Source organism: Mirounga angustirostris, unplaced genomic scaffold (genome assembly GCF_029215605.1).
Source record: "Mirounga angustirostris isolate CCGP_5_RB_7025 unplaced genomic scaffold, mMirAng1.0.hap1 SCAF_3, whole genome shotgun sequence".
In the NCBI taxonomy this organism is placed as follows: Eukaryota; Metazoa; Chordata; class Mammalia; order Carnivora; family Phocidae; genus Mirounga; species Mirounga angustirostris.
In genome coordinates, this window is record NW_026991711.1 from 180,286,536 (window position 1) to 180,312,874 (window position 26,339).

General features: G+C 42.6%; 1 protein-coding gene across 6 annotated transcripts in view; it reads left to right on the forward strand.

Moving 5' to 3' along the window:
* Window positions 1–26,339, forward strand: part of MOGAT1 (monoacylglycerol O-acyltransferase 1) — a 101,221-nt gene that overhangs the window by 27,955 nt on the left and 46,927 nt on the right. For 5 of the 6 annotated variants that reach the window (XM_045867882.3, XM_054505994.2, XM_045867888.3 and 2 more), the window contains exon 6: window positions 6,996–7,110. In XM_045867882.3, the coding sequence (XP_045723838.1) occupies window positions 6,996–7,110 (115 nt within the window). Of the gene's footprint in view, window positions 1–6,995; window positions 12,303–26,339 lie in introns of those variants that run through there. The other variant, XM_045867887.3, reaches the window with a different exon arrangement.

Below are 26,339 nucleotides of genomic sequence, written 5' to 3' on the forward strand. Positions count from 1 at the left end.
AAATATCTAACAAGTACCCATTAAAAATTTTAAGGGAAGCTAATGTTAAATTCAAGTTGTAGAGTCAGTATGGTAGTATGATGGGAAGCTCCATAAAGTAAGAGACAAGGGAATTTGCCGTTGAAAGGGGGAGGTTTCATGTGTCATGGTATGTGTGGATTTTAATTTTTAAAAGTTTATGTTGAAAAATTTCAAAGTTCAGGGGCGCCTGGGTGGCTCAGTGGTTGGGCGTCTGCCTTCGGCTCAGGTCATGATCCCAGGGTCCTGGGATCGAGCCCTGCATCGGGCTCCCTGCTCCGCGGGAAGCCTGTTTCTCCCTCTCCCACTCCCCCTGCTTGTGTTCCCTCTCTCGCTGTGTCTCTGTCAAATAAATAAATAAAATCTTTAAAAAAAGAAAAAGAAAAATTTCAAAGTTCAGAAAAGTTTCATGAGTAGAAAATGAACTCCTGTGTGCCTTTCTCCCACACTCACCAGTTGGTAATATTTCGCTACAGTTTTTCCTCTCTCTCTAATGGTGTAATAAATACTCTTTTTACTATTGTTATAAGTAAACTGTTTGAGTGTGTGCAGGCATCATGACTTTTGCTCCTTTGTATCTCTCTTAAGAGCAAGATGATTCTCCTCGATAATGTCAGTGCAGTTTAGGAAATTGAACATTGATAAAGTACTGTTAACCAGGGTACAGTGTAAATTTCACCAATTGCCACAATAATTTCCTTGTTAGCTGTGCTTTTGGAGGGTATTGGGGGTAGGGGTCGAGTGTTTTTTCCCTCAACAGGATCATACATTGCATTTAATTTTCACATCTCTTCAACCTGCTTCAAACTGGATTCGTTTTTCAACTTGCTTTTGTCTTTATGACATGAGCAGTTTGGAGGAGTATAGGTCAGTGGTTTGTAGGTCAACTTGGGTTGGTCTGTTTCATCATGATTATATTCCAGTTATGCATTTGTGGCAAGAATTCCACAGAAATGATGTGTCTTCCTCAGTACATCATATCAAGAGGCTTTTGATGTCAGTTCGTCCCATCGTTGGCTATACTCATTTTGATCACTTGAGTGGGGTGTTGACCAGGTTTCTCTACTATAAAGTTAAATCACAAAGATTTATCTACAGAAATCTTTATATGTTTATATACATAAGTATATATTATATGCATTATATTTATAAAGGCTTTTTCCTTTTCATTAACAAGTAACCTGGGGATAGTGTTACTTAGACACTGTGTAATTATTCTGTTCATCAGACTTGACTCGATGGCTTTAATATCCATTGATAATTCTTGCCTGAATCGATTAAGGCAGTCACGGCTGCAAACTGATGGTTTCCTAGCTCTAGTATTCCTTCTGTATTAATTAGTTGTCTCTCCCTCCTCGCGCAGTGTTAGATTATTTGAATTCTGGATAATCCAGAGAGGCTTATCAGCTGTGTTTGCATGTGGCCTGGGGAAGGGCTCCCATCCCATTCTGTCCAGCCTCACAACTTCGGCTGACTTCGTAACTCCTTGGCCTGCCTTTTGATTATGAATGAGGTAGAAGTGTTTGTTTCATTTTTACATTTATGACAAAACTGAAAAATAGAATCACTGCCATTAAGAAATTGGTTCTTTGCATTGTAGGCCCAACATGATGGTAGCATCTACCCCTCAGGCGCCAGCCACACAAACCAAGATTGACATCCAGAAGCTGTTTATATCATGCATCGACTAAATTTACAGAAGGAAGTAATGTGGACTTGGGGTCTGATTCTGAGTGACTTGGGTGGTTTCATTTCTCGTCCCTGAGCCTCAGATTTTATGACTCTGAATTAGAAACTATTACAATTGTCCTGTCTTGTCTTAGGGTTATGCTGGGGATCAAATGACATGGTACGTGGGAAAGTGCTCCCTAGGCCCCAGGTGCTAGGAGACTTCCTGGCCAGATTGTTGAGAGCTATTAAATGTGTTTCCATCTCCCTGTATAAGTATTCTTGCCAAAGTGTTCATCTGAATCAAATCATGAGGAGACAAATTCAGATTGTGAGACATTGTATTAAACAACTGGCCTGGATTCTTCAAAAATATTAATGTCGTGAAAGACCAAAAGGACAAGAGAACTCAAAGACACAACAGCTGTCATGGTGGGGGGAGGGGGGTGAAGCAACTGTAAGGATATCATTGAGACAACTCATCAAGTTTGAATGTGGATTCAGTACAAAATAATATCATATAGAGGTTAAGTTCCTTGGGTATGATAGTGGTGTTGTTAAAAAGGACAGTGTTTTTGTTCTCAGGTACTTTGTGCCGAAATATTTAGGGATGGTAACGCGATTGAACCATTGATGTCTACAACTTATTTTCAAACGGGTCTACAAAAATAAAAATAGGGGCGCCTGGGTGGCTTAGTTGGTTAAGCGACTGCCTTCAGCTCAGGTCATGATCCTGGAGTCCCGGGATCGAGTCCCGCATCGGGCTCCCTGCTCGGCGGGGAGTCTGCTTCTCCCTCTCCTGTTCCCCTCTCTTGTGCTCTCTCTCTCATTCTCTCTCTTAATTAAATAAATAAAATCTTAAAAAAAAAAAAAACATATGTAAATACACACGGGGGTATGCACAAAATGTTCAAAACTGGTGAATCTAAGGAAGCGTATGCAAGTGCTTATTCTTTCTATAATTTTGAATTTTTTTTTTTAAAGATTTTATTTATTTATTTTGAGAGAAACAATGAGAGACAGAGAGCACGAGAGGGAAGAGGGTCAGAGGGAGAAGCAGACTCCCTGCCGAGCAGGGAGCCCGACGCGGGACTCGATCCCGGGACTCCAGGATCATGACCTGAGCCGAAGGCAGTCGCTTAACCAACTGAGCCACCCAGGCGCCCTAATTTTGAATTTTTTAACATAAAGATAGGGAAAGGAATGTACTTTAATAAAATAAAACTGGTTTGAAAGCACTTGAGGACAAAGTGGTCCATTGTATTTCAAGTCATTATTATATCCTGATGGGGGGTGGGGAAGGCAGGCTAAGGGATTCTCTGAAATACAAAGAAAGGAAGGGAACCTAATTTAAATTTAAATGTAAAGTAGCGATTTAAGGAGATAAAAACGTTAAGGGGATTAACATCGTGCCCAATACAACCCATTAAGTGTTCAATAAATGTATGGAAGCACACACACACTCTCTCTCTTTCCTCACATCCGGCATATTTGAGCCTCCACCATAAGTCACAGGTTCAGTAAACCCAGGTTTCATTGGCACCCACATTTTGACTCTTCCCAACCGCCTCTGCCAACAGGCTGGCCTTTCTCTCGTGTGGCATCCAGAGGAAGGCTAATTCCTGTGTGAGACTGTTAGAGCGATAAACTCTGTGGAATTTTCATAATTAAAGAAAAATAGAGTAAAGACTTCTTATTGCAAAAGATCTACTCTTTGCCTCAACGAGAAGAAAATGATGCCCATTTCCAAATTCCTCTCCAGTCATGTATGCAGTGCCCTATGAAGCTGCTCATTCTTCATCTTGGTTAACTACAACACAGCACCATAGAAAAAGGGCGAGACTGCTGTGTGAGCCCATAAGTGCATAACTAATCTTGAATTGCTGGATGGAATTGGAAAATGGAACAAACATGCACGCCAGCTATAAAAAGCCCCGAAACATAAACAGGAGCACTATGATTCCTGACTTTGCCACAAGGAGATGATGATTGATTTTTCCAGGGCAAGGAGTTCTATTTGCAAGAGCAGCCTGATGCAGCTGGTTTTTTCTTTTGTGTTGTAAAAAGAGAGTTACAGGGCAGTTTGCAACTAACTAGTCTTAGCTTTGTTTTCTTCTCCTTAGTAGTAAAAAATCTTTTTGGGGAGAGAGAGAGAGAGAGAGAGAGAATGAATTTTGGTCTTCTAGGGCTCTGGGGACCCTTCTCAGATTTGCAAGTTTTTGTTTTGTGACCTCTGTCTTTATCCCTAACAAGTAATTGAGAACGATTTCTTACTCTCGAATCCAATTTTGGGTTCGTAGGAGGGGCAGGAGAACTGGCTTTACATCCTAAATTCCCGTTCTTTTTGTATAGTTTGGGAATTTCCAGCATCTCTGTTTCTGTACAGGTAAACAAGAAAAAGGCAAGGATGAAGCTGCCCATCTCCCACTTTAAAGGGAGAAGTCACGGGCATGTTTGAGCTCTCCAGAAGAACCATGTGAAATAGAGTGAGCCCGTGAATAAGAACAGCATTGAAGTTAGCTGTAGTGTAGCTGATAGGAAGTAAGACTTAATAATTCAGATTTCACGAGTCTTAATTTAAGCTGGGAACAACACACTTCAGCTTCTCAGACCACTAAGTCTCTTTCTGAGTCCCCCCCACCCACCTTGAATGGTTGCACTTGACCTTTCTTTTTAGTCAATTTCACTTACCAGGAGCTAGTTCTGTAAAACTGAATTTGCTAGCCTGTTGTCATTGCCTAATAGAGTCTCAATTCACATGTAGATTTCTTCAGTGTGTTTTTTTCCCTTGAAACAAAAAGGTCAGAGTTAGGAGGAGGTTTCAAGATCATGGAGTTCTACTTTTTTATCCTATGGATGTCAGAATTAAGGCCAGCGAGGAAAGTACTTACTAGCTCAGTGTACTGGTCTAGTCTAGCGCCCTTTGTCGAGCACCAGCTCCTATTCTATACCATCACCCCGTTAGCCTCTCCTCATCTGTATTTCCAACTACAACTGACAGCAAGACAGTTCCTGTGCTTTCTTTTGAGTTACAAAGGCCTGATGTCCGCTCTATGTAAATTTGACATCCAGGCTATCAAAAGAGAACTGTATGTGAGATTCTTGAGGCTGTATCTGATGAAAAATTTAGCAATTGGAGAATATTAATACTGCAGTAAGGTGGTATGTATCTACTATGTATGTCTGTATTTATCTCCTTACTGCAGCGTTAGATAGATAGATAATCTTCTTAATAATACATTCTGTTAGGGTGCCTGGGTGGCTCAGATGGTTGAGCGTCTGCCTTCGGCTCAGGTCATGATCCCAGGGTGCTGGGATCGAGTCCTGCATCAGGCTCCCTCCTCGGCGGGGAGCCTGCTTCTCCCTCTCCCACCCCCCCTGCTCGTGCTTTCTCTCTCTGTCAAATAAATAAATAAAATCTTTAAAAAAAAAAATACACTCTGTTACATATGTGTGTTTGTGTGTTTCCCTCTCTTCTCCGTGCCACCTTACCTCCCATGCTGATTTCATTTATTACTTCCTTCTTTCTCTCTGCATTAACATTTGCTTGGTTTTCCCTTAACTCAACACCTTCTGTTACTGACATGGATTTGAACCTTGGATGTAGCATGGAACAACCTAGAGTAGGCCAGAGGAAACCTCCTCTCTGCCCTCTGAGTTCCATTCCATTATCTATGGCCCCACTTGACCTCATACCCAAGTTAATAGAGGGTAATAAGAAGCTGTTTGCTGCCCAGCATGTCACCGAATATCCTGTAGGTTCTCAACTCTTGGCATCAGGAAGCAGCAGGGGGCGCGGTGAGCTGGGAAGACCCAGGAAAGCAGGTGCCAAAGCTACGTGTATCTTGTAACAAGGTTTCAAACAGTCTGAGACACAATCTAAACACCTTTTTAAATATGTATAGAAGTTGCCAGGTTACATAATAATTAGCTCATTTTTTTTTTAAAGATTTTATTTATTTATTTGACAGAGAGAGAGATCGTGAAAGCAGGAACACAAGCAGGGGGAGTGGGAGAGGGAGAAGCAGGCTTCCCACCGAGCAGGGAGCCCGATGTGGGACTCGATCCCAGGACCCTGGGATCATGACCTGAGCTGAAGGCAGACGCTTAACAACTGAGCCACCCAGGTGCCCAATTAGCTCATTTTTAATTACAGGTAAAACACAAATGCATTCTCATTGTAGAAAACTCCTACCATACAGATAAATTGAAAAGTCCCCCATCTCTACCTTCCTTCCTTCCTAGAGGTAATGGTTAAAAAGTCTCTAGACTTGGGGTGCCTAGGTGGCTCAGTTGGTTGAGTGACTGCCTTCGGCTCAGGTTATGATCCTGGAGTCCCTGGATCGAGTCCTGCATCGAGTCCTGCATCGAGTCCTGCATCGAGTCCCGCATCGAGTCCCACATCGGGCTCCCTGCTCAGCAGGGGGTCTGCTTCTCCCTCTGATCCTCCCCCCTCTCATGTGCTCTCTCATTCTCTCTCTCTCAAATAAATAAATAAAGTCTTAAAAAAAATAAAAAAATAAAATACAGTGTTAAAAAAAAAGTCTCTAGACTTTTTAAATGCACTAAAGCTTATTACGCACTTAGGAATATAAATATCTTTTCACAAATGGGATCATACTGTATTATTTCACAACTTGCCCCCCCTTCATACCTTTTAGACCTCGCTGTGTGTGTGTGTGTGTGTGTACACATACAATTTCATTTTTCAAAAAAATTGCTGCCTAGGATTCTGTTGCATGAGTGTTCCGCGGTTTATTTAATAAATTTTCTACTGAGACTTCTGGTTAGTTTTGTTTTCCACTCTTAACAGTGGGATTCTTGTGATTGTGTGTGTTTTCTAATACAGATTCTTAGCTGTGAAGATAAACATTCCTTAAATTTTTAGAAGGAAATTTTAAGAGTCAGAGGAGAGGGCTGATGCCTCACGACTTGAGACTTCGGAGTGGGTCACAATAGGGTACTGTGGCCGGGCCATCAGCTGTACGAGAGGGACAGGGCTGGTGATGTTCGCACACAGCTATGTCCTCTTACCTCACAGCTGTGGTCAGCCCAGTAGTTCGCTTGACTCAAGTCAAAACCACCAGCGGCCTTCCACTCCAGCAACTGTAGAGAAGGAAAGTTCTTTATTGGTTCTCAAATGGGATGGTGTGACTGTTGGAGACAGCCAGTAAAATGAGCAAGGGATTGGAGCAGGCAGGCCTGACAGAGTCTGATTGGCAGATCTTTCCAGAGCCGTCCGTGAGAGGTAGCCGTTTGTGGTGGAGTGGTTTCGTTTTCTTACGTCGGCTGTGTTCTCTTTTTTGCAGTTGGCCGCCCAATCCCTGTTCATCAGACTCTGCACCCAAGCCCGGAGCAGATTGAGGAGTTGCATCAGACCTACATGGAAGAGCTAAGGAAACTATATGAGGCACACAAAAGGAAGTACGGTATTCCCGAGCACGAAACTCTCATTTTTAAGTAACTATACTCTTAGAAGGCATTCGAGAGGATGAGAGAACATCCCATTGGAGGATACATATTTTAACTAAGGACTTTTTTCTTTGACTCTGGAATCAAAGTGGCAAATGAAAAGTATTATTTATGGTGACAGATGTTGATGTGTATCCGTGGGAAATAAAAATACAGTGGGTGACTGTAGGAGAAGGTTGGCGATGACTATAACCCTTCTAATAATCCTCCTCACTTGGGAAGGTGCAAGCATTTCTCGGGGTAAGAAAAGGTTTAGGATTATTTGCTCAAAAAAAAAATGACAGTTTCAAAAAATAATTAGACCCTTTTACCAAAATCACAAGAATTTAAGGTGGTGTCTTCACTAAATATGATAGCTCTTATTTAGCACAGCTGGAACAGTTAGGAGACGGTGTGTAAACTAATTTTCCATACCGAGCTAGAGGAGATCATTTTTTTTTTTCTGCTTGAACGTTCAGACCATTTTTTGGTGAATAATGTTACTTTTCAGAGTTAGATAATTTGATCCTTTAGGTCACATCAACCAATGCATTTTTATACAATAGTGCAGAATTTTCATGCAGGTTTTGAAATAGGATGAATCTACCATCTGGAAACCCATGTGGAGGAGAGTATGTCTCCTCATTTCTATTCATGCTTAGAAATATTCATGCTTGTCATTTGCTCAGAAGTATGTTCATTTGCTATATAGACAAGGAGGTCTTTTGGGAGACATGCTTTAGAACATTAAAATCCCTCAAGGTTTTCATGGTAATAGAAATGGTTTTAATTTTCTTCCCAAATGGCCTCTTTGAGTAAGACCAGCTATGAGAGGAAGTGCACTCTCTGGTTGTGAGGTGCCCGTTACAGCGGTCTGGTCCACGAGAGTGGGAACCCTGTTCCTCCTCTGCATTGATCTCTCCCCAGTGCCTGGGCCAGGCACAAGATAAGTACTTGTTTAGTGAATGTATTTATAGATGAACCCACAAACCACCTTTGCCTTAAGATGAAGAATTTTTATGAACCTATTATAAGAAAAGACCTTCTTTCAGAAGGAGAGAATGTGCTGGGTCTGTTTGTCTCAGGACAGTAATCGACAAGACTTACTTGTCAATTACCATAACGAAGAAGAATGTGTAGTTTCTAGATGATCTCCATTGCTGCTTGTTGCTTCTCTCCCTCCTCCACTCTAGGTATTTGGGGGCATCTTCCCTGAGTTGTCCTAACTTACTAGTAATATATCTTCAGACCTCTGATTTTTAAAAGATCAAGCCTTGGGCTAGAGCCTGGACTGAGTTCAGCATCAGCCAGACAAAACCATGCTGGGGAATGCCTTGAGTAGGAGAGCATTTCACACAGGAAAAAGCAAACCTCCTCCATGCTTCCATTTGAGGTTGTTTTGGCCGGCATCACTTTGGCTTCACGCTGGTTGAGCAATCCAGGAGTCCACTGACCCATGGCCTTGAAATTAGATCAATTTTGTAATCGAAGCAGGGAATAGGGCACAACCTATTTTTCATAGATGGAGAAAATTTGACTATAAATCCTTTTTTGGTATTACTCGACACCAGCCAGGCATCCAGGAGCACTATTTATGGAAAATGACGCACCCCCGCTGGTCAGGGGTCAGTCTTCAGAATAGAGCTGTGAAGGCCACATAACCACAACAGTAAAGACCTTTAAGTTATTATAAAACCCATGAATTTCATTCCTTTAGGGAAACTTATTAAGAACTCACAACACATAGTCTCTTGTGATTTCATGAAGGTATGATTTTTAATCTCGTACTTGGTAGTGGGGGCCAAGCTGAGCCCCCCAACATCAGCTGGGTCATCTAGGAAGCAGTTAAAGCCCACATGTAGTAAAACAGAGGCACTGAAAAATGAAAAAAGTTTTGCTCTGATGAATTTATCTCAAATTTTGCCATTTCAGAAATCCAGACATCAGCAACTTTAATTTTGGCATCTGTAAAGATCTTATTTTTAGGTACAAATTAGGGATTTTATCTCTTTTTCTTTCTCTGGGTCTCCAGAGGTCTTAATCCAGCCAGAAGTCCCTTCATAAAGTCAGAGTGTACAAGGAAGCTCCTTATAGTCCTACAGATTGCAGATGAAGATGTGGACATGAATTTTTGCTACAGCACAAATGTGAGCCATATATTGTATTCACTAATATAGTGTGACAGAAATCGCCTCTGTTTTAAAGATTCTCATCTACTCTGTAATTGCACATAAAATTTAAATAGCAAAGCCTAACAATAACAGCAAGAAAAATAACCCCAGGACACAGTAAGAGAAACTGAGCTAATTGCCTTGAGAAAATGTGCACTTATGATTTAATTTGGACATTTCTGTCTCCTGTTTCTCTTGCATACTGGGCACAAGCTGAGTCATTTCCTTTGTCTCGCAGCTAGAAGGATTGAAATTATCCATATCCAGCTAAGTCGATTATGCTCACATTGAAGGTTGCAGCTTTGGTCCTTAGGAGGGCCAGCCAGTTTTGCTGTGTCCCAACGGGAACCAGGGCAAGAGATGCTGCATGATTTATGAAAACCTTTCACTGGGACTAGGGAGACAATCAAAGTATATATACTGCAGGGACGATGAGTAAGCCTTTATTGTGTGCATAGCATTAAAAGTACAATCCCTGCCTTCAGGAGAAGGTACGCTTCTGTCCTGGGAAGCACAGAAGGTAGAATCGAGATGCAATGTCCACACTTCTGTAACTTGGCAATTCTTCCAAACCACCGCACCCACAATGCAAATTACCAAGGTTTGTGACAAATATGAAAACACGTTTTGGGTGCATTTACTCTGTCTTCTTTTCCTCGGACAAGAGACAACGTGGATGGGATTTGTTGATTGGTGGTGGGTTTTTGTTTTTTGGGTTTTTTTCCCCAGTAGCCAAGATGGCCAGTTCTCATACTGTATTTGTCTTTTTTAAACTAAGTGATAGAATGCCTATTTCTGGGGCTGGGAGAGTTACTTTCAAATAGAATTTGTATATCTTTTCAAAGGAAAAAAGAAACAAGGCAACTTCCATATAACCACCTAGTTGTGCCAGTTTCTCTAGGATGGCAAATACAGAAGCAGCTTTTTATATTTAAAACCAAGGAATTTGTCAAATACCTTATATATCAGTTATTTGATTTAATCCTTCCCAGATACAGCCTAGTGCCATATCTTATATGGGAAGGCGAAGAAGGTCTAACTCCATCCATTGTTTGCTCATGGGATGATGGATCCTGAGGTAGTAGAATCTGCATCTTGTGTGCCTTTGATCCTGCCCCCAATGGAGTGTGGGCCTTCAACGCTCTCTGGGGGTTGGGAGGGTGAACGCTTATGGCGCTAAGCTGGAAGTGCAATAGACTGTGTCAATAGAAGCCAAGTTCTGGAGCTAGAAGGGGCTTCGTGTCTGGCATTAGTCCTTCTGCAGATGAAGCAGTTGAACCGCAGCAGCTTATGTGGATTGGCACCCACTCCACATTCGTATTCCTCTGCCCTGATGGAACAGGAGGAGGGAGATATGGCTCTTCCATAATTATTGATTAATCAACCTGTGAATCCTTCTATAAAACTCAAGTGTCCAAACACAGAGCATGATTAAAAATACTCCTGAAATGTAAGGGATTTAACAGCTCTGAAGCGAGCTCTGTCTTCTTGGGACCTAGAACATTTTTCTTTTTTGAGACCGGTACACCGCATTGTTGATTTTTTCCTTCTGCAAGAGCTATTTTGGTGATGTGCACTGGGGGACGTCCAAGTTGTTCAACAACAAGCTAAGCCACTAGAGCCTATATATTATTGAGCAGCAGGATAAGGCAAAGTGCTTTATGCCCAGGGTGAGTGAAAGATCTTCCCTCTCTGTCACGTTGTGACCATTAATACAGGTCCAGGCAGTCCCATTACTCAGAAGTGGAAGCAAATCTGTCACCATACTGACAGCCCTAAGCCCATTCTGGCTCTAGCTTCATCCAGCTGGGTTGTTACAGCTGCTTTTTTTTTTTAACAGCTCTTAGATTCTGGTTAAGAATTATCTTAGGCTGGGGCGCCTGGGTGGCTCCGTCATTAAGCGTCTGCCTTCAGCTCGGGTCATGATTCCAGGGTCCTGGGATCGAGCCCCGCATCGGGCTCCCTGCTCAGCGGGAAGCCTGCTTCTCCCTCTTCCACTTCCCCTGCTTGTTTTCCCTCTCTCGCTGTGTCTCTCTCTGTCAAATAAATAAATAAAAATTAAAAAAAAAAAAAGAATTATCTTAGGCTCTCTTGAGAATAAAGATAAATCTGATCTTGTATTCCTAAGGGCTGTCTAATCCTCCCCTGCTCCGTTTCCAGACCCACTTGGAGCCTTCGGTCTGGTTGGTTTCCAATTGTCCCATGTGGGGTACAGTCATGCGGAGACAACCAGAAAACACAGCTGTGCTATTCTTTTCTACCTTCCATGGGCTTCTGTTTCAAATAATCCTTTAGCCTCTGGTCCTCCACTAACTGGCTGGGTGCCCTGGGCTCTTTCCTTCCTCTTAGGAGTGAATGATCTTTATGAGGTCCCCTCTGGCTCTATCTCTATGGTCTGTGCCTGGCCCTTGTTCTCTCATGGTAATGACATTTAGTGGGAGATGGAGCTTTATCTGCAGACTGCTTTTTCCTCTGCCACCGTCCCTTGTCTTCCTCTGGGCATGCGGAGTGTTCAAATGACTGTCTCCCTTTCTTAGTATATGGAAAACAAATTGCTAGAGATTTCTCCAGCTGCACAGTGACCTTTAGGCATGGTGTTCCTAAGAAACCGTTTCATTCTCTAAATAAAAACTGGAGACATTTATCGAAGCGGTTTCCTTCCTTTTTTCTATTATGCTATGTTAATCACCATACATGACATCGTTAGTTTTTGATGTAGTGTTCCATGATTCATTGTTTGCATATAACACCCAGTGCTCCATGCAGAACGTGCCCTCTTTAATACCCGTCACCAGGGGTTTCCTTCTTTATATGGCTCAAAACTGTGAAATAACAGTTTATTTCTTGTTAAAATCTTTATAGGAGATGGCGAATTTTTGTACTTTCTGTATTGGACTTGTTGCTGTGTGCTTTTTAAATGCTCTCGGTTTATAACGTTTTGACCAATAAATGTGTTTTATGCCCAAGTCGTAACCATGTGGGCATGGTGTTGTAGCTGAGTGGGATGTCTTTCCTGACCACGCCTTGCCAAGGCTGGAGCCCCTTGGACCTGGGGATGGACTCAGGCAAGGGGATTGCGGTGGTACTGTGAGCACTGAAGATTCTCTACTGAAGAGCCAGGCCTGGAGATTGCTCTCAACGGGAGAAAAGACGAAACAGAAAGCAGGCGCAGGGCTAACCGAGAAGTGCAGATGTGCTAAATGAAAGGAGCAGAGGGCAGGAAGAGGAAACAAGCCAGGGAGGGGCTGCGGTTGAAATAGGCGTGAAACTTGTCAGATATGGAAATGTTCAAACACCGGTAGAAAAATGGATGGATTCCAAAGCAAGTAAATGGCTGCTAATAGGTTCAGGGTTTCTTTTCAGGTGATGAAAAAAAAGGTTTTTTTTGTTATGTCAGTCACCGTACAGTACCTCATTAGTTTTTGATACAGTGTTCTGTAACTCGGTTGTGGCTGGTTACACACGCTGCGAATATACTAAGAACTCCCAAATTCTTTCTCTTCAAATGGGAGGATTTTACGATACCGTGAATTATACCTCAATAAAGCAGCTTTCCACACGAGTCAGTCATACACTTGGCAAAATAACAGAAAAAGCTAAAAACTAAATTTCTTTTTTTTTTTTTTTTAAAGATTTTACTTACCCATCTGAGACAGAGAGAATGAGAGAGACAGAGAGCACATGAGAGGGGGCAGGGTCAGAGGGAGAAGCAGACTCCCTGCCGAGCAGGGAGCCTGATGCAGGACTCGATCCAGGGACTCCAGGATCATGACCTGAGCCGAAGGCAGTCGCCCAACCAACTGAGCCACCCAGGCGCCCAATTTCTTTTTTTTTTATGTGTCAAAAGTGGAATCACCTCCCTTGGATGCAGGCATTTTGGACAACAGTTTATGCTTTGATTTTTGAGACCTGTTGGTGTTTCTGGTGTCCGTTATCAAAATAGGTGTTTTCAATACTCATTTATTTATTTATTTATTTATTCAATCCTGAGCATGCCATTTATTAGCTCTGTGAATTTGGAAATACTCAGAACATCCTTGAAACCTACTGTCTTCAGAGAGAACAGAAATAAATACCTTCACATATTATTTTGAATATGAAGTTAATTGTTTTTTTTCCACTGCAAATTTTTATTTTATTTTATTTTATTATTTTTAAAGTTTTATTTAATTATGTTATGTTAGTCAATACTCTTTAAAAATATTTTATTGGCTAAAGAACATGCTGAGTTGTTATTGTGTAAAAATACTGCTTGGCTTTAATTTTTCCCAGTATCTTCTTAATACTGTAGTTAGAATAAATAAATAAATATAAATAAATAAAACTGGTTAATATTAAGTAAATATTATCCTATAAAAACCATTAATATTTATTGACCACCTACAATGTGCCAGATACAGGACTAGGAACTTTACATACATTATGACATTTAACTCTTAAAATAGCCCTGTGAGGTCAGTAATATTTTTATCCCATAAAGAATTGGGGTTCAGAGGGGTGAAGAACTTTGCTCAAGACAACCCTCATGGTGGGGTGGTGGAGCTCAGATGTGATACCAGGTCCTCTGGCCAGAGCCCATGCTTTGGGTGTAGGGCTCAGGAGACCTAGGGTATCTACCATCTCTGTCACTAACTTGGGTAGGTGACCTTGACTATGGAATGAGAAGGTGGGACATGACTGCAAAGGTTCTTTATGGGTCCATCTACTGGTGATTCTGTTCTGAAGCCATCTACATTTCCGAACACTGCTCCCCCCCCGACCCCCTCCACACGTACCCCCATAGACCCAATAGGCACAGGAGCCTTCCTGAGCACTGAGAACAACCTTGAGAACCAGTTGTGAGATGGCAAGGTGTTGTGGCCGCCGTTAGAAGGACGGAGTAAGAAAGTTTCATAAGTGGGCTAATATTTGTTGTCAAAGTTAAACATTTAAAATGTTAGCTTAAGAACTTCTGTTTAGGGCGCCTGGGTGGCTCAGATGGTTAAGCATCTGCCTTCGGCTCAGGTCATGATCTCAGGGTCCTAGGATCGAGTCCCTCATCGGGCTCCCTGCCCCTTGGGAGCTTGCTTCTCTCTCTCTCTGTCTGTCATGAATAAATAAATAAAATCTTTAAAAAAAAAAAAAAAAGAACTTCTGTTTAGCTAAAAGTCTTTGTTTGTTTGTTTGTTTATTTTGGTAGGTGTGACTGCATGAAGCATTAGCTGGGGTAAGGTCGGTTCTCCAAACCGTATTTTTAAATTCATTTTATTTCAGGCGCCTGGGTGGCTCAGTCGGTTAAGCGTCTGCCTTCGGCTCAGGTCATGATCCCGGGGTCCTGGGATCGAGTCCTGCATCAGGCTCCCTGCTCAGCGGGAAGCCAGTTTCTCTCTCTGCCACTCCCCACCCCCTGCCCGTGCACGCACACACATGCACACGCGTTCTCTCGCTCTCTCAAAAATAAATTAGAAAAAATCTAAAAACTATCCTTGTTAAAAAATTTCATTTTATTTCTCACACGTGTATATGTATGTGTCTGTTTCCAAGTACCCCTTAAAAGCTTTCTTCATACCACAGTTGCCTCATGTTTCGGATTTAAGAAGAAACGTCTTCGGTTTGACCTTTCCTTACCTGCCTCTTCCAGTTCATCGACAACTCTTTAAAAACTCTAGATGGGGGGGCGCCTGGGTGGCTCAGTCGTTAAGCGTCTGCCTTCAGCTCAGGTCATGATCCCAGAGTCCTGGGATCGAGCCCCGCATCGGGGCTCCCTGCTCTGCGGGGAGCCTGCTTCTCCCTCTCCCACTCCCCCTGCTTGTGTTCCCCGTCTCCTGTCTCTCTCTCTGTCAAAAAAAAAAAAAAAAAAAAAATCTTTAAAAACTCTAGATGGACAGGAAATGTGATCTTTAGTTTGACCTGGCATGACATCTTACGTGTAATGCTGAAGTAAAGGAATATTGTGATGGCTCTTCCATGGCTTGAATTCATGAGAGCAGGATCATATAATTTGTCATTTCAAATTCACTTAACTTTAAAATAACATTGAACCTGTAAATATAGAATGTTAAGTCCTATTAAATAATTTTAGTGGGATTTGCAGAGGGTTTATATAGTCCATCTGTAGAGACGTTGATATGTGGATAGATCTGCATTGCTGTTATTGAAATAATAGTACCCAAATAAAGGAAAATTTAAATCGTGGGGAAGAAAAGCAAATGTGATTCATTTGGGAACTAGCCATACTTTTAAAGATGAATTTGATTTATATTTTGAATAATATATAGGCCGTTGAACTTAGTGCCATTATTGCAAAGAAACTCAGAAGATGTGACACAGTGACAGTCCACGACGTTTCCACCGGAAGCAACACAGTTTCAAAGCGGGACACAAGCCTATCCAGGCCTTGACTTAGTTCTCTTGGAAATGGTATTCTGCCGGAGGGAGGCTATGTCCTCTGTGGGCCCCTTCTTGGTAATGAGGGAGTGAGTCCCGAATTAGGAGTCCACACTTTTCTTAGCCCAACCAGGCCACTATGATTAGGATCTTTGCTGATGCCTGATTACTGTCGTGACTCCATCTTACATAGACAGCTAGACTGTCAAAGACCTTAGCTGAAAGTTCGCGGAAAGAAAGCCCTTTCTGCCCCCATTACTGTGCCAAGTTGACAGATGACATTATAGCAACGCTCCACAGATCAAATAGGCAAATGAAAACAGACTGGTAGAATCGTGTTTGTCCAAATCTGCGTAGGCATCGTGACCTTTACACCTGTCTCTTCCCACTGTTCCTGTTGAGAGTTCTGTGAAACATACCATTAGGATGATTGGCTACAAAGCTGAGTTTCCATGTTTAAGATGACAGAGTGTATGCCAAGCAGCATGCCCTGCTGACCACCTCTGGCCAGAGAAGACGCTTTTCAGAAGGAGCTCTGGGGATTGAACTTTGGAATCGCTCAGAAGCTCTTACCACATCCTTCTGGCCTAACTTCATTGTGAGGGTTATTTCCTTTTCCACATCTTGATAGGCTTAGACACTGCCCCAGGGCCATTATTTCAAAGGAGAAATTTCTCTCTCTTCCATCCTGCCTGTAATTTCTCTTTGCTCTGGGCTCTCGTTTCTGTGAAACAGGGATGCAGAGGCTTCGGTCTGATCCTCTGTCTGGGGCATGTAATGTGTTTTCTGCTCATTCACAGAGTTCCATCAGGGATAGTCTCTGCCAGGATTCTTTGGCAAGAATCCACTGAAGAATTACTTTCAGCTTTGTTTGTGGTTACTAGATTCAATTGGAATTTCCTGCATCTCTTGGCGATTCAAAGATTCTCATGGAGGGGGTGGAGGCCGGGGCTGCAAGGTGTGTTTCTGCCAGTAAATCCAAGAAGTCTGGGGACTGTGAGGAGGAAGATGCTCAGGGCCTAGTCATTCTGAACATCTTCCCAGTCAGTTGGACAATCTTTTTTTTTTTTTTAGATTTATTTATTTGTTTGAGAGTGAGAGAGAGTGAGAGCACTAGCAGGGGGAAGAGCAGAGGCAGAGGAAGAAGCAGACTCCCCACTGAGCAGGGAGCCTGACGTGGGGCTCGTTCTCAGGACCCCGGATCATGACCCGAGCCGAAGGTAGACGCTTAACTAAGCCACACAGGTGCCCCTCAGTTGGATGATCGTGATCAAGCACTGACTTGGTGAAAAGAACCAAGGTGCAGGCCCCGTGTGCTGGCCCCCTCCCCCCCCCCCCCGCCGGGCCCATAATTAGAAAACTATCTCATTGGAGAGAGAGGGAAATGAGTATCACAGGAAGAGCATCAGCCCAGAGCTTTGGCCCTGTGAAGAGATGCGTTCCAGCTGGGAATCCGGGGGGAGCTCTGTTGGGAACAGAATCCACTGAGGCTTGCACGATAAGGAAGACTTAGGTGAGCACCAAGGGAAAGCTCAGGCAGAGGAGTCAGGATAAGGGTGACCACCTGGTCTCAGTTGGCCCCGGACTTTCCTGCCGTTAGCAGTGAAAGCTCCCATCCTGGGAAGCCCCCTACGTCTAGGCCAAGTGGGACCCCCCAGGCAGGAAGGCAGAATGCCACATGGCCCTGGTGTGGAGGGCACAGCGAGGCACTCTGTCTACCTCTGGGAGAGATGACAGGGAAGCATTTTTTTTTTTTTTTTTAATGTTCCAGAGAGCAGCTTTTTTATTTTATTTTATTTTTTTAAAGATTTTATTTTTTTATTCATGAGAGACAGAGAGAGAGAGAGGCAGAGGGAGAAGCAGGCTCCCAAGGAGCAGGAAGCCCGATGCGGGACTCGATCCCAGGACCCTGGGATCATGACCTGAGCCGAAGGCAGACTCTTAACCATCTGAGCCACCCAGGCGCCCCCAGAGAGCAGCTTTTAAACGAATTTATAGAAAATGGATATCCAACTCGGCTCTCTAATCCTATGATACTCTGAAATGTCTGTTTCTGTGAGTTCCATGTGAATGATAGTCTTAAGGCTCTGGGAGGTCTCCATACATTTGAGGGAGGTTTTGTCATGAATTCTCCTTCATGCACTGTCTTGTTTGAGTGGCCTCGAACTAATGACAGTGACTATTCCCTAAGAGTCTGGGTCCTATGGAGAGGGTTGTGTGTATGTGTGACTGTCTCTTCTGGGCTTCAGTTTGTTTCTCTTCAAGGAGAAGTTATTTTCTCCTGTAACGGATTTCTAAAATATTTTTAACAAAGGGGTGCTTAGACACTAGAACTTCTGAAACTGGAGATAAACTTTGAAATCTGAAATGTTAGGAAATGCCCTAATCTTTACATAAACTTTAAGTTTTTATTTGTTTTTTTTTTCCCTACCTTTTACTTGTTAAAAACATACATATATATTTAGATCTTATTTATTTTTTATGCCTTGTTCCCGGAAGGACCATAGATGGAATAGTTCTGTTAGAGATTTGAGAATCTTATTCATCACATGAAACTTAATAAAAATGAGAAGTGAATATCAGAGCATAAAATTTTGAGTATTCACTTACAATAATAAAATTATCTCCTACATGGAAGAGCCGTTGAGTAGTAGAAACTAGCAATCTTTGGGGCTCCTGGGTGGCTCCGTCAGTTAAGCATCTGACTCTTGATCTCAGCTCAGGTCTTGACCTCAGGGTTGTGAACTTGAGCCCCACGTTGGGCTCCACACTGGGCATGGAGCCTGCTTAAAAGCAAACAAACAGGGGCGCCTGGGTGGCTCAGTCGTTAAGCGTCTGCCTTCAGCTCAGGTCATGATCCCAGGGTCCTGGGATCGAGCCCCTCATCGGGCTCTCTGCTCAGCGGGGAGCCTGCTTCTGCCTCTGCCTGCCACTCCCCCTGCTTGTGTTCCCTCTCTCACTGTCTCTCTCTGTCAAATAAATAAATAAAATCTTAAAAAAAAAAAAAAAGCAAACAAAAAGAAACTAGCAATCATTGATACTTTTACATCTTTGCCACAGTTAAATGAGCACATTTAATCTTGAAACACAGGGTTTTTTTTTAATGTAAAAGGATTTTTAGAAATTTTATTTATTTACTTGAGAGAGAGAGGGGAAAAGCATGAGCAGGTGGAGAGACAGAGGCAGAGGGAAAAGCAGACTCCCCACTGAGCAGGGAGCCTGATGCGGGACTCGATCACAGGATCGTGACCCGAGCCGAAGGCAGACGCTCAACCGACTGAGCCACCCAGGCACCCCTTTAAACACAGTTTTAAAACTTGTTTTTATATCTTTCCCACTCCAAGTACCTTGGCAGACTTAGCTTAGACTAAAGTTGAACTCCCCTCAATTGGGGTCCAGGGTTACGTGACCACAATCAAATTCCTAAAGACACAGAAAGTTTCCCATGGGAAGCATCTGTCAAAATTATTCTTTCCACAGTAACTATTCTTGAGACTAGGTTTAGAAAAACTCTAGATTGCTTCAAATCAATTCCAACTCCAAAGACTCAAGAAAGCATTAGATCTTCGACCAATGTAGCCAGTTAAAGAGCAGATAGAAATGTCAACTTCATGCTTCTTTTATCATGGAGGCAAAAAATACCACCACACCTCCAGCTACCACATGTAGTTTAAGGCAGGAAGGAGAAAGGTGTCCACTCTCTTCTTTGACTTTATTAAAAACCTTGCTATCTTTCCCAGAATCCCTCGGGCAAACTCTGCTCGATATCTCATTGGTCAGAAATGGGTCCCATGGGTCACACCCAGCTACAAATAGGGCTGGGAAAGTGACTACTGACTTTCCATTCTCTTTAACAGGGGTTAGCAAACTTTTTCAGTCAAGACTAGGACAAGAAATATCTTACCCAATAACTACTCAACTCCATCATTATAGTGCAAAAGTACGCGCCCGGCTAGCTCAGTCGGTAGAGCATTAGACTCTTATAGTGCAAAAGTAGCTGTAGATAATTGTAAATGAATGAACGTGGCAGAGCTCCAATAAAACTCTTATTTATGGACATGGAGTTTTGAATGTCATGTAATTTTCATGAAATAGTCTTCTTTTGATCTTTCTTTAACCAGTTAAAGCTAAAACCACTCTTAGTTCACAGGCTATATAAAAACAGGAGGCTGACCTGATTCAGTTTGTGGACCCCAGAGGAGGGTGAGAATGGTTTTGGGGGTGGGGGGCACACCCTAGTGCTACTGCAAATAGGCTCTGTACCTTGAATATAGAACATTGGAAAGTGATGACAAGCTCAACCCATCCAGCCAACTTTAATTTTCCTGAGATCAGCAAGCAGATTCTGCTTCCAACTCATGTTCTTTGTCATGAATACATTAAATCTACCAGGTGCTTTTAACTCAGAAAATCTGATCCAAGAGATCTTTCTATTTTTTACATATTTTCTTTTAAATTGCCCTATAATGACTGCGAAACTGGATCAGATCTACATGAACAAACTCTAGAATGGAGTCTAGAACTGTAACCAGAAAATTATTGACTCCATAACACAGACATTTGCACAATTGCTCAAAGGTCTGTTTGTATGAGCTTCGGAATGAAAATTTAGAGATAATATTACCTTAGATACTAGTTAAAACAGAAGAGCAATATCTTAGGTATGTTGATCTAATGATTATTCTTTTTGAAACTATTTCTAAAACATTACCTTTTCATCCCCTTAGAAATGTTTTGTATGTTTTCTTTTGAACTTCACAGTTAATTTTATAATTATGCTGTATGTATGTGTATGTAAATATAAAAGTATTATATGTGTACATATGTATACCTATAATACAACTAAAGCATATATATCATTTATACTACATATAATATATGCATATAATTATACATATGTACTGTATACATATATATACATATTAGTCAGCACTCCCTCCTAATAAAAGAAATTTGAGTCGTGCAGCTAAAGAGTCTAGGGATTCAGGCATCAATCCAGATGCTCAAATGAAATCATCAGAACTCAGTCCTGCTCCACCTCTCTTCTCTCCACTGTGTTGACTCCACTGTCCGACTCCCTTCATGGTCGTAAGATGGGCACCAGCAGCTGCAGACATACATCCTACCAGGTCAGCACTCCCAAAGGAAAAAAAACTCTTTTCCCTAGAATTGGGTCTCATTGTACTGACTTGGATCATCTGTCCATCCCTGAACACATCATTGTGGTCAAGAAGTTGGAAATACGCTGACTCGCCTGGGCTTCGTGGTTGAGTGCCCCTCCCCTAGACGTGGGGAGGTTGTGGGGCCCGCTGGCTTTCTGAACCACATGGACAGAGAATAAAGGATAAGTGGTTCCCCAAAGGAAATCAGGGTGAATGGATTCCGGGAAGAAAAAAATAATTGTCTACTACGATAACACTAACATTTGACTTTCAACAAAGGAATCAGGAAGAGAATATGGAGACTCAGAGGAAATGGATGAGAAATGAGAAAACCATGGGAATGTGATGGAAGTGTTTTATAGTAAACTGGGCAAGGTCAGTGGTTCATAATCTTGGCAATGTATCAGAAAAATCGAAGTGGTTAAAAACAAAACAGAACAAAACAACGAAACAGATTTCTGCACCTTACGCCAGACAGACTGAAGCAGAATCTGGGAAAACGTGGTCTGGGATTCTGTTCTCTCTTTTTTTTTTTTTTTTTTAAAGATTTTATTTATTTATTTGAGAGAGAGAATGAGAGAGAACACGAGAGGGAAGAGGGTCAGAGGGAGAAGCAGACCCCCCGCTGAGCAGGGAGCCCGATGCGGGACTCGATCCCGGGACTCCGATGCGGGACTCGATCCCGGGACTCCAGGATCATGACCTGAGCCGAAGGCAGTCGCTTAACCAACTGAGCCACCCAGGCGCCCTGGGATTCTGTTCTCTTTGTAAACCACCACAGGCAGTAGATGTGCAGCTTTATTCATAGACTTGCTTTGGGAATTACTGAACAAGGTTGCATTAGAGCACAGGCTGAGCTGCCGTAGCAGAAAGACCACAAAGTACAGAGGCGGGAAGAAGTTAATTTCAGTCTCACATAATAGTCTGGAGGTGAACAGTCCAGGATGGTGGCCATGTTTATTCAAATGCAAAGGTCCGGGGTGCCTGGGTGGCTCAGTCATTAAGCATCTGCCTTCAGCTCAGGTCATGATCGCAGGGTCGTGGGATCTAGCCCCACATCGGGCTCCCTGCTCCGCGGGAAGCCTGCTTCTCCCTCTCCTACTCCCGCTGCTTCTGTTCCCTCTCTTGCTGTGTCTCTCTCTGTCAAATAAATAAATAAAATCTTTAAAAAAAACAAAAAACAAATACAAAAGCAAAGGTCCTTCCATTTGTTGCTCTGCCATCCCCTCCGGTGCTGTCCTTGTCTGTACAGTGGAAGCTGGCCGCTGCCACGTCCATGCTAGCCCGCGGCGAGAACAAAATGAGGGCAGAGAAGCACAGTTGTGAAGGCCAAGGCTCCAAAGTGCACACATCACCTCCGCTTTCATTATATTGGCCTGAACTTAGTCACATGGCGCAGCAAGTGCAAGGGAAGCTGGAAAGTATGGTCTTTCTCTCACCTAAGATATCAATATATATTTCTTTCTTGTTTCTAAAAACACACCCTCCCATATCTACTTAAGTAGTTAGGTGGGCATATGCCCAGCTAGAATTGGACACCTACAGATGAAATATTCATGACTTTCAGTTAAACGTGACAAGCTGAATTGCATTAATCTTGACTTCTTCGTGAAACTCCTCTGAAGTGAGAATAAAGGAATAAAAGAGGTGAAAACTCAAAGAAAACGGGGGAAGAGTAAGAGGAGAAAGTGATGTCAACACTATTTTGCAAAATGAAAAACAGATGGACAAGTGATAAGTGACTTGGCAGCACAGAAAAAGCAGAAACTGTATGACAGAGAGAGTCGAGGGGGGAGAGTCCAGTCAAAAGCAAGTGATTGGCATTGCAGGATCTCAGGAAGGCCAAGCATGGGGGCCACCACATATCTGAAGTCAGGTGTGGAGGGGATCAAAACCAAGGAGGGTCATCAAAAATCTCTAAGGAGCTCTAGAGGGGAGGGGGGTGGGGGGATGGGTTAGCCTGGTGATGGGTATTAAAGAGGGCACGTTCTGCATGGAGCACTGGGTGTTATATGCAAACAATGAATCATGGATCACTACATCAAAAACTAATGATGTAATGTATGGTGATTAACATAACATAATAAAAAAAAAATCTCTAAGGAGCAGACTCTCAGATTCCCTGCCCTAACTCTAGCAGCTTGTCGATTCCTGAGCAGAGCACAAGAGTTTTGCTCTTGGAAATTCTTGAGAAACTCTAAGCTCTAGAATACCAGGCCCAACAGAGAGAGATGGGGTGGAGAGGTGCCGCTAAAGCAGATTGAGGGACAGCCTCCATTTTGAATGGTAATTCCCATCCCCCCTTCCCACACGAGGTTCCCATGATCCTCAGCAGCCAGCTTTCTATCACCCCAATAGGAGAATGGATGATTTCTCTGCAGGGAAACCCACCAACCCAAGACAGAAGACCACAGATTCCAATTTTTGTGATTCTCCATCTGCCACAATATACTGAGGTCTACCAATGAATAAACTGTCTATTTACACAGAGCTGCTGGTTAGCTTTTTAGTGTCAGTAACGGACATTCAAGAGTCACCAGAACTTTCAAGAAAGGCTTCAACAGGAGACATAACAAATGAGGAACGTGAGAGAGAGGGAACCAGCGGAAGAAAACTTCAGAAAACGGTAATTTATACCTTGAGAGAGATAAGAGAAAATTTTGTAACAATAAACAAGAACAGAATGCTGTGCAAAGAAGAGCGTTTAGAAAAGAAAGTGACATAACTATAGAGCATGATGGGGGGGGAGGACAAAAATAGGCACCAGAATGTGTCAGGGAGCCAAATCCTCACACTGCATAGAAGAGAGCCAACAGATGAAGTCTTAAGGTAACAAATCAAGAAAGAGCAATTTAAGCATGTGGGGCGCCTAGGTGGCTCAGTCACTTAAGCGTCTACCTTCAGCTCAGGTCATGATCCCAGGGTCCTGGGATCGAGCCCCACATCGGGTCTGGACTCTCCTTCTCCCTCTGCCCCTCCCACCCCCCTGCTCATGCTCTCGATCTCACTCTCTCTCTCTCAAATAAATAAAATCTTTTAAAAAAATTTTTAAGGGGCATCTGGGTGGCTCAGTTGGTTAAGCGACTGCCTTCGGCTCAGGTCATGACCCTGGAGTCCCTAGATCGAGTCCCACATCGGGCTCCCTGCCGAGCAGGGAGCTGCTCCCTCTGACTGACCCTCCCCCCTCTCTCATGTGCTCTCTCTCTCTCATTCTCTCTCTCTCAAATAAATAAATAAATAAAATCTTTAAAAAAGTAAATAAATAAAAATAAATTTTTTTTAAAAGCATGTAATTTAGAATGTAGATATAAATACATAAAGGAAAAGGTAAATGAGCTGAAAATGATTGACTCCAGAAGTGGGAATGGAGGGTGGGAGAGGTGAGGCAGGAGACTGCTGCTTTTCGTTATAAGCCAGTACTTGGCTTGCTGATTTGATTTGCGAATCCGTGCATATGACAACAGTAAAATACATTCTAAAATTTTATTAGTTTTTATATTATTCTGGAATGGTTTATATATACCTTAAAATAAATAAAAATGTTAATATCTCATATCGCAAAGATTACTTCTTCACAAGATGTTGACGTATAAATGTATGAGAAGCCTCTATGTGGAATAATTAGTGAGAAGATACACAGATGGGCCAGGGGGAAGAGGCAGTTTATGAGGGAGCTCACCGACTTAAGACATGAAGGCATTTGAAAGAGTCTGGGAACTTTTAGGAGGGAAAGTGAGAATTCCTATTTTAAGAAATCTGAGCAAACCATTATAGTCCAAACTGCCAAATATCTACAGAGAGTTGGCAGATGTTGTAGAAATCATAGATGCTGTTTTTTTTTTTAAATGTTTGTTTATATATTTTAATAATAGGAAGTCATTTTGTTTGGATAATATTGGGAAATGAAGACGTGTTTTTCCCTTTAAGCTATAACCAGAAATGCTTTGCAGAGCAATAAGTCAGACACATACTAATTGACTTCTCAAAACTCTGTCTCGCTGACGAGCACTCGCTGACTGGCACTGCTAAATGGGTCAGAGACTTGCTTTCTCAGTCTTACTCTGAGCTAAGAGTGCCCACGTGTTCCAGTTCTGGCCAACGAACTCTAAGGGTGTCTGGTCAGGGGCCTCTGGCAAGTGCTTTTCACCCTCATAAGGAGTTGGTGCAGTGAAAGAGAGATTCCACGTGATGCCTTTGGACAACGGGATGATGTCATTTTGGAGTTCTCATGCATCTTGAAACCATAAGGGCAAAGCCAAAGGAATTTCCAAGGGCACGGATCCAAAGCCAGGGCAGCAACAAATGTTGTGAACCAATACCAGTAATGAACGCCAGCCTCCCTGTTATGCAAGAATAAAAAAGAAAAGTTTTCTGTTTTGTGCGACAGAATCAGTCCTGTTTTCACCATTGGTCCAAGTATGTCATCATATTATATCTATAAATAACACTATGATTTCAGTGTCCCCTATTCAGTGGGGCAGTTCCCTAATTACTATAGGGCAGTGTCCCTTACAGTAATTGAGTGAAGGAAGGTAAAATGACTCACTCACATCAACATGATCATTCCGTGACATTTGTACACTTGTATGAAAGTTTAAAACAGCTTTTCAAGAAGTGCTCCTTGACACACACATATTGTAGGTGTGATGACTTAGGGACTTGCTCATCCCTGGGGGTTGCTTAGAGGGGCCTGGGGTGGTAGGCATCTCTAGGACTGCTGACGCCCCTGGGGCAGTGAGAACTCCTTCTGGGCCACCTTGGCCACTTACCCTCAATGCCCTCTACAAATACAATCCTTAACTCTGAGTGCCATTGAGTATGATGTGCCAGGAAACCATGCTCTAGGATTTACACATAGCGTTTATGTGCATTCTCTCTCTCGGTCTTTGCAGGAACATTGTGAAGTTATTCTGAATCTCATCCTCCAAATCCTCATCCTCGGTATAAACTGAGTCCCTGGATAAGTTAGATATTTGGGGATTAAAAAAGTCAGACATTGTACCACTACAAAAAGAACTTTACCCTATAAAACCTGATTTTTAAAATTTAATCTCCCATTCTGGGTTTGGGCCATTTTCACTTAATCAATTGATTCCCTTGACAAATGCTCAGCAAGCACTTGCTGAGTACTTGCTATGCACTTAAAGGCCTAAGAGGAGAACATGCTAACCGAAATTCCCCAAAAAACAGCCCAGAAATAGGCAAAAATGAGAAAAGGGTTAAGCCTATTAGGTTGGCCTCTCAATTCTTACCATATGGGACCCATCTACCTGGCGTGATATCCTGTTGGTTCACATGGGTAAAGGCTGCTTTAAACAGTGAAAGAGAGTGAAGTTCAGGGGTGGTGAATGGCCAGAAAGACGTAAACCTCCTCCCCAGATCTTTCAGCATTAGCGCCCCCAAAAACTATCATTATACAGGAAATAAAATTTACTTCTTGACTTCAGTCCCAATTAAAAAGAAACAGAAAACAGTAGAATGTCCCAATGCACACGGCCATATT